Below are 9490 nucleotides of genomic sequence, written 5' to 3' on the forward strand. Positions count from 1 at the left end.
GTACCTGACTGACTAATCGTTTTTCGAACAGTCGGCTGTACAAAAGTGTGGTTCAATCCCACTTTCTAGAGCTATAAGAAAACAGGTCATGGTAACAAACTTTCTAGAGCTATAAGACCCAGTAAGGAGTGACCCGGCTCAATAGTAACCAATACTCTAAAAAACAGAATTTTCATACCAATAGATGTATCTTAAAGAATTGGCTTTTAATGCTGATTTCAAATATGTGATATTTGGTACATAAAACTTTATTTAAAACCCAGGCACCTATAATAAAGAACACTATAAGCAAAGCAAGCAAGCATAAAGCATCAAGGCAAATAAGCATAAGCACGCAATAGCAGCTGGTGCACAAGCATAAAGCAAGGTATCACATAATGCTACATCCCCCTTCAGCTGTTTCCAAGGGATGAGCTCCTTCTATCTCTAGGCATGGAGGCGCTGGCTTTACTCTGCTAACTGCCAATAACTTGGGAAATTATCACTCAATACAGGAGACAACAGAACACTACCCCGGGAAGCGCAAGGATCACTCCCATCAGCTACCAAGGGGTTTTGGCAAACCTATACTAGACACAAATGCCTCATTGTCACTTCGTTATTCATTATAGATTTAGTCTCTCTGGTGGCTTCACCACTCTGCTAGATCTTGTCGCCTGAGCAGCTGTTGCTTATTCTTCAATTGTGCTAGAGGGCTCACTTGCTGGCAGGTAGGGCTTAGCTAAGACCATACTGGGCTCGGTGGTGGTAGTCGGGAATCTCTGAAATGATCTGTGCAGATTCATGCTTGTGGCAGTGTCAGGACAATCTGCAACCTGTCTCAGATTTAGTGACCTTGACACAGCCCGGGAGGGGTACTTCATGGCAGGTCTATCATCAGGTGTGAGTGGAGAAGCTGCTTTGATTAAGTGTCTTCGGTTGCGACGAAGGATTGTACCATCTTTAGTTGATAGGTAGTACGATCTAGGCTCATCTGCCTCTTTAATTATTTCCCCGCTTTTCCACGGCGCTTCCGGCTGTTTTCTGAAGAAGACCTGGTCACCTCCTCTGAGTTCGGGATGTTCTCTAGCATGCCGGTCATAGTAGGATTTCTGTCTGTGTTGAGCCATCTCTCTGCTCGCCAAGAATTCAGAAGTCTGTATCACTCTCTTTTCTAAGTGCTTTTCTGTGCATGGCAGTTTTGAGCAGAGCTGGTGGCTCAGGAGCATTTGTGAGGGGGCAGTTAAACAGTCTATTGGGGTGTTACGGTATTTCAGAATTCCAAGGTATAGGTCTGATCCATTTCACTTGCCTTGGTTATGATGCTCTTGCAAGTCTGGATAATCTTTTCCAGTAATCCATTTGACTGGGGGTATATTGGACTAGAAGTTTTTAACTCAAATCCCCAGTCTCTGGCAAACCTCTTGAATTCTTCGGGCACGAATTGTCTACCATTATCGGACATCATGACCTGGGGTATACCATGATGGGCAAAATGCGACTTCAGTTTCAAAATGACTTCTGCAGATGCTAATTCACGCAACAGATTAGTTTCAAAAAAAGCGGCTATGGTAGTCCACCACTAGGAGGTAGCTGGCTCCATGCCAGGTGAATATGTCACAGGCAACTTGTTGCCAGGGGAGAACTGAAACTGGTGAGCAGATTAGTGGCTCTTTTTGTAGACTCCTGCTGTTTTTTTGGCATGTGTAGCAACTGACAATCAGATTTTCTATGCCCGTGTTTAGTCGAGGCCAGTAGATGAGCATCCTGGCTCTCTGTTTATTTTTCTCCACCCCTAGATGTGATATGTTTAGCTGTTTTAACGTGTCGGTTCTCAGACATGCTAGCACCACTATCCTGTCTCCCTTGAATATGATTTTGTCATTAATGTACATTTCGTGTCGGACTCCCCAAAATGGCAGTACGTGACTTGGACATAGCTTGCGGCAAACTGGCCAGCCAGTTTCTATAATTTGTCTGAGTGCAGCTAGCTGGGGGTCTTGTTTAGACTGGTTGCGGATTTCTTGCAGTTTTGAATCACTCACCGGAAGTAACTCGACAACTTGGTGTACATACGCTTCAAGTTCTCTCTGGCTTGCCTTGTAAATGTCTTACAGGTGGAGCCTTGATAAAGCATCAGCGACTGGTATTTCAGTGCCAGGTTGGTAAGTGAAACTCAAGTCGTATGGCTGAATCTGGAGCATCATCCTTTGTAGTCTTGCTGGGGCCTTGTGCAAAGGCTGTCATAAGATGGTTTCGAGAGGGCGACGATCAGTGAACACATTGACTTGCCTTCCATAAATGTAAAGATGGAAGTATCGGCAGCCAAATACAATTGCGTAAAGTTCTTTTTCTAGCTGTGAGTATCTTTGCTCGGTAGACGTATGGGCTCGTGAAGCGTATGCTATTGCCTGTCCATTTGTTGAGATGTATGCTCCTAGGCTTTGTGATGAGGCATCGACTGTCAGGTCAATTGAAGTACTTTGGTTATCAAAGAAGTGGAGGTGCGACACAATGGAGCCCTTTATTTCCTTTAAGGCAAAATCGTGCTTTGTTTCCCAAACAGTCTTTTTCTTTGCAGATGTCACGAAGGTCCTTGCATTTTGTTGATAGATTGGGGATGTATCTGGCTAAGTAATTTAGCATTCCTAAGAGGGTGGTCAGCTCTTCTTTGTTCGCTGGCTTCGGCATTGCATTAATTGCACGTAGCTTCTCTGGATCAGGGTGCATCCCTTTTTTGCCAATCATATGGCCAAAGTATGTTACCTCTTGTACCCCAAATTTAGATTTACTGGGGTTGAACCTCACCCCTTTTACTCGAGCCCTCTTTAAGACGGCAACAAGATGCTGATTATACTCTTCCAGGGTTGAACCGGAAACTAGCAGATCGTCTATGATTACTATAAAGCCAGTGAGACCTTCAAACACTTCCTCAATGCGCCTCTGGAATTCGTCCTGCGCTGATATAATGCCAAACAGCATACGCTTGAAACGGTATCTTCCAAAGATAGTGTTGAATGTAGTTAGGTCTGAGGATTCTTCATCTAGTGACAATGACCAGTATCCTGAACGTGCATCTAGCTTTGTGAAGTACTTTGCTCCATGCAAGTTGGATGTAGAGTCTACTAGCGTTGGAATAGGGTAGTGGGGTCTTCTGGTGGACTTGTTGAGATCCACAGGGTCAATACTGAGATGGAGAATGCCATCTTGCTTTTGAACGGTCACCTTGGAGTTGACCCATTCAGTAGGGAGAGTCACCTTCTCAATGACACCGTCTTTCTCCATTTTATCAAGCTCTGCTTTAAGCTTGTTGCGAAGAGCTGATGGATTTTCCTTACAGCATGAACCTTAGGGATGGCTCTGTCCTTCAAATAAATATGGCACTTGCCATCCAGATTTCCTATCCCTTCAAAGACATCATTAAATTCTTTAATAACCTCTGAAACAAAGTTGCAGATTGGTACTTCAGTGCTTGCAGCAGAGTTGACATTCATGATCAGTTTAATAAGATTCAGATCCAAGCTTGATCTGAAACCGATAATGGGAACAGAGTCTGCTTCTACAATGTAGAAAGGCTGGTTGGAAGGCCTTGATTGTTCATAGGTGCAGCTCAAAGTACATGTTCCTCGAACGGGAATCCTGCCACCACAGTAACTAGTGAGCTTCTGCTTAGCCTTATTTATTTCTGGCTTTGGCAAGAGCATGTCAAAATGCTTGATAGGAGGGATATTTGCTTGTGCTCCTGTGTCAACTTTGAAGCTCAATGGCAACTGGGCGTTAATTTTGCAGGAAACTATGGCTTCTTCTTGTTATTTGTTTCTAAGACTTCATGCAGAAATATCTTGTCCTCATCATCAGAGTTTTCAAGTTTATTGTTGGTGCCTGGAACTATATTTACGACCTTGTTACTTCTTCAGGCGTGTGCAAAACGGTTAGGCTTGCGGCACTTTGTACATATTTTTCCTTTTGCAGGACATGCATGATTCGGGCTGTAGCTGCCTCCACAGAAGTAGCATTCTCTAGATCTTGAGCTGGTGGTCTTGAGCTTTTCGTTTCTTCTGCTTGGGCGGCGATTGATTTTATGAATGGAATCAACTTCTTTTTTTATGCTACCTTCATCAAACGTTCTTAGCTGTGCCTAGGTTGTTTTAAACATGCGACATTTCTCTATAGTTGTTTCAAGGGTTAGGGCATCCCCTTCTACTAGCAGGCACTCTCTGATAGGTGGGTTCAGTATTCCACAGACTATTCTATCTCGTACCATTTCGTCTGCGTCCCTGTAGCTACAGGCCTTGTTTGTTTTAGGTGATGCATAATCTTTGAATTTTGTCATGTATGGCTCAAGCTTGTCCTTTTCACTCTCACTGAAGGTGAAGGTATTAAATATCTCTCTTCCCTTGTCTCCTACCCAAATAAGTAGGTAGGCACCCATGATCTTCTCAGTTTTCCCAGATAAAGGGCCAGCAAACATAAGACAAGCATGCTGCTCAAATCGTTTCCACTCAACTGGAAGACACAGCGTGTCCCAACTGATACTTGGCTGGTTGACATCCATTACTGGTTACTCACTTCTGACACCATGTGATATTTGGTAGATAAATCTTAATTTAAAACCCAGGCACCTATAATAAAGACCACTATAAGCAAAGCAAGCAAGCATAAAGCATCAAGGCAAATAAGCATAAGCATGCAATAGCAGCTGGTGCACAACCACAAGCATAAAGCAAGGTATCACAAAATACTACAAAATATATAAATTTAATTAAGTTTAGTCTTACTCATCAAAGGTTATGAGCCTGAGAAAACTTGAAGCTCCTGTCTGCAAAAATGTAGAATTTTGTATTTTTTGCCAGAAGTTTGTTTGTTTGTTTTTTTCCCCATGGGTGATTGTTTCAACACAGTGGTCCTAGAATGTCAGAAAGATGGCTCATTGGAACAGAAATTAAAAGTTCTAGTGCCCTTATTAGTAAACAAAAAAATTGGAGGGCAACTAGGCCGCCTCCCCTGCCCCATTTCTCCCAAAATTGTCCGATAAAAATTTTGAGATAGCCATTTTGTCCATCATAGTTTAAAGGCCCAATAACTATGCCTTTGGGTATAACATGACCCCCCCACAGCCCCAGGGAAAGGTATTTTAGTTATAAAATGTGCCCATTGTTTGCACATAGTATTTGTTATTGGGATGTAGGCATACATTTTTGGGTGAGGGGCGGACAAATTTTTTGCTGGGGATTTTTCCATGGGAGAATCTTTCAGGGGGAGGGAAGTTTCCAGGGAGTGAACTTCTCAGGGGAAATTATACACAGGGGGAATTTTCCAGAATTCTTAAATAAAATTCTTTTTATACTTCTTTCTTTCTATTTTCCATCTCAATTTTATGCACAGAGTGGTTAAGAGTGGTCCAGGTAAATTTTCACCAGGATTAATTTTTGTCTAGAGGATGTTTCCATGGGGAAGGTGTTTCTCTGTCGAGGTGGGGCCAAATTTCCTGACATTTATTAAAAAAAGATCAGAAACTAAATTAAAAAACAAGTTTTTTCAACTGAAAGTAAGGAGCAACATTAAAACTTAAAACAAACAGAAATTATTACATATGTAAAATGGGTTTTCCCATTCTCAACACCTTGCTTTTTACACTTAAGTTTGAATTTTGTCCCAATTTTGTATACATAATAATTTGTTTCTTTTAAGTTTTAATGTTGCTCCTTACTTTCAGTTGAAAAAACTTTTTTTTTTTTTATTTAATGAGAGAAAGGTTGAGATGGCTAGGCCATGCTCTGTAGATGAAGAATAACATTTTGCTGAAGATCATCCTTTTTGGTCAACCATCTAGGGCTAAACAGAAAGCAGGTTGTCTGCAGTTGGATTGGGAGGATTTCATAAAGAAAGATTTAAGTGAAATGGGAACTTTCTTGGAGGGTGTAAAGAGGAAAGCCTTAATTAGAATGGAGGAGTGTGTGTAGCTGTGTTGGCCTTAGATGGATTGGTGCTGTGGTGACTTGTTAGTAGTTTAGTAGTTTTTGTCATAGGGAAGGTATATTTATTTATTTCCATTATTTTACTCCACTTCTATCTATATTGTGGATGATAATTAATTTCATTATTATAAAGTTTGGTAAAAAAAAAAAAAACTTTAAACAGCTCTTGTATGCCCTCACCTTGAGTTTGTAATGGTAATAGCACCCCCAAAACACATAATGGATGCTTGGGCCATAAAAAATGAATAGACAAGAGCCACAAAACTTGTCCCAACCCTAGATCATACTCTGTATGAACAATGCAGAAACAACATTGAAATTACCAACCCTGACATATTGATGAAAGAGGAATGATGTAATAACAACTCAGAAGCTGCTGAACTATGGGGTGGTGATACAAGTATTTACCCCTCCTCCAGAAACAGAACAACAGTCTATGGCCAGTAGAGAGATAATAAAAGATAACAATCATTACAGATATTTTGCCTGAATAAAACTAGGTGCCTTCAGTGTTAAAAACAGAAAGAATCTAGAACATAACCATTAAAAAAAGAGCTTTAGACAAACATAAGCTGTAGGTAGAGTTAAAGTAAAACTTTTGAATGTACAAATATATCAACTAAATACAAAAAGTTTTCAAAGCAAAAGACAGAAACAAAGCTTTTCACTATGATTCCCTTAGTCTTGAGATGTTTTAAAAATAGCTTCATGGAGAATTTACCATAGAGAATTCATGCTTATTTTTTGCAAAACTGAGAGTAATCTTGCTCTAGATCTGTAAAACCCTTACAGATTGTTAGTTTTGCTCAGCTGTGTAGAGTAGGCACTAAATTATGGAAAAAGTATTGTCATGTTGAACAGGGCTTGATTTTTGTGTTAAAGGTGACATTGCACCATTTTAATGGATATTAGAGGCCAGTGTACTGAAGGGTATGTAAATCTATTGCCCTTTCTTTTCTTTGACATGGTAAATGAGTTTGATCATTCTTTGAGACTTAACCAAACTGATATAGCAAGGCAAATAAAAAGAATGAATAAAGATATATAGGATCCCTTAGTACTATTGTCTCTAGTATTCATTATAATTTTTATCTGCAAAACTTTAAACAAACTAAACTACTTATTAACTTAAAAAAAAAACTTGACAAACAATTTTGGAATTTGTCTGACTTTTATCTAATTTTTTTACATTAATGTCAAACTTTTGCTATATTAATTTATTAATATAAATAAAAGTCCAAAATATCTTTTATTCACAATTTTTCACTAGGCTATTGTCTAAAATACAGTTGTATCATTCATCAATGCTACCATAAAACCAATTGGCTAAAAGAAAAAGTGCTTAAAAGAAAATATAAAAACAGGAAATATAAAAATATAAAAACAGATAATATAATATAATATATAATATAATATATTATATAAAAACTTAATATAAAATATAATAAAATAAAAAAGATAATACAATATAAAAAATATAAAAACAGAAAAATATAAAAACAAATATACAAAAAAAATATCATCATTATTCCCAACATGGGGTGCATACCCCACAAAAAAAAATCATGAGAAAGATGTCACCTTCATATGCATTTAAAGAGTAAAACAAGACCATGTTAGTATTGCAATAAGATTATGCATTTTAGAAAAGGTGTTTTATGCATACAAGCTTTTTCATTAGCATAAAATATGCCTAGAGGACTACCTGAAAATAAAATTCCAAGTTAATGACCTTTTAAGCTTCCTTCAGACAAATACATCTTAATTTTTGAATTTCAAAATATAATTATCACAAGGGGGGAAGAGGGATTTTAGAAATGCATAGGTGGGGTGTAGCCCAAAATTGGTTAGAATCCACTGGTCTAACAAGAAAACTGAAATTTTGTATGCTGAAACATCTTGCACAAGAAGTTTTTGGCCAAAATTTTATCTTTTTAACTACTAAAACAAGTAGGCTAATTAATAGAATACACTGAGAATGGAATTGCTATTCTGAGCTGAAAGTTGAAATTTTCAACCAACAATTCTGTTTTTTCCTCTGATTCCAGTAGCCTACTGTTTTCCCCCAACATACTGATAGATGATGTATCAATTGAGATGGAACTAATTTTGATTACTTATACAATAGAATAGTTGTATAATTGTTAAATTGTTATATATACAATATACAATAGTTCTAAAGTGACTTATGTCCCTTAAAACAAATAAATTGGCTGGTCCTGACTGCATTCACCCTTGTATCTTTCATGAATGTCAAACAGTCTTGTATCAACCACTTTCCCTGCTTTCTAACTTATCATTGAATTTCAGACTACTACTGGATTAGAAAAATACTTTTATCACTCTAATATTTAAGAAAGGTAGGCCTAGAAAGGACCTTGCTGAAAATTATTGACCTATAAGGGTTGTCTGAAAAGTTTCTAACCTAACATAGATACAAGTATGTTATCTTCAATTTCATTTTTATTTTCCACTGAGTTTCTTTGTGACTCTATACTAGTGCTGTAACTGGTAAAATTGGGTATTTTCTATATTTTACTGCAATTTTTCTGGAGAGGTCAACCTCTAAACTAGTAGCCTACCAAGGAATCTAGAACTCATTCTGTACCTCATGTTTCAGGAAAAGTCTTACACCTTCTACTTGATGGAAAACAGGATAATGTGAAGAATCAATTTGATCTCTTCTGTATACATCTGAAAATATTAGGAAGTTATCTAGCCCTGATTGAATAAGTTCATTTTCATGAGCAGAGGAGTGGCCTCTTAAAAGGTACTTAGAATTCACATAATAGCAATCACTTTTCTTTCTGCTAACATGATCTTCAGGCACCAGCAAATTGTCAAAATTCTGTTCAGTAGTAACTATAGGGTTTAAATTGTCATACACTGAAAATAATGGATTACCTCTATTATTTTTATAGTGGGAATAAAAGAAATTTGTGATTCGTTGTCTTAATAAACTCAACGGGTGGCTTTTCTGAAGATGCAAGTTCTTTCCAATGTAAGATAAAATTTTTGGAGTCACATTAGTCCAGGAGTCAACTTCATATGACTTTCCATTAATAAGAATCTCATTGTAATTTGAATATTTTCTTTTAAAGAAACAATGATATACTATAAATCTTGAAGTAGTAAATTTCCTAAATACAGTTGCTATAAACATTGCTGAAAACACTTCTCGTGAATACAGTTTAAATTTTTCGCTTGAAGCCATGTTCACAAATTTCATTTCAGTCGGAATAAGCCAAAATCCTACGTCCAAATAAACATTAAACTAACATGAAAGTTAATTTTATATGTGTGCCCTCAATAAAAGATTTTTTATTTTTATGCATGAGAATTGAGATAGGAAAGTTTCATTAGAAAAACTTAAATCTTGAAAGTTTCAGAAACAAAGAAATTTTCAATGACAGGGTTCAAAAAAGCCCGTTCAAGAAATCACGATTATAAATGTCGTTATCATTATAATTTTAATATGGCCCAAGCTCTACTCACTCCTCGCTTAGAACACATCCAATTGTAGCTGTCTTAAC

At 37.6% G+C, this 9490-nt stretch overlaps 1 protein-coding gene across 1 annotated transcript in view; it reads right to left on the reverse strand.

Annotated features, from left to right (window-relative positions):
* LOC148945595 (putative phenylalanine--tRNA ligase, mitochondrial) overlaps positions 1 to 9152 on the reverse strand; it is a 69738-nt gene extending 60586 nt beyond the window's left edge. The window contains exon 1 of the mRNA XM_089098666.1: positions 8566 to 9152. Within this exon, the coding sequence (XP_088954792.1) occupies positions 8566 to 9120 (555 nt within the window). The 5' untranslated portion in view covers positions 9121 to 9152. The remainder of the gene's footprint in view (positions 1 to 8565) is intronic.
* Between the last annotated feature and the right edge of the window lie 338 nt (positions 9153 to 9490).

This window comes from Artemia sp. Qi Xiang Cuo, chromosome 13 (genome assembly GCF_049724085.1).
Source record: "Artemia sp. Qi Xiang Cuo chromosome 13, ASM4972408v1, whole genome shotgun sequence".
NCBI classification, from domain to species: Eukaryota; Metazoa; Arthropoda; class Branchiopoda; order Anostraca; family Artemiidae; genus Artemia; species Artemia sp. Qi Xiang Cuo.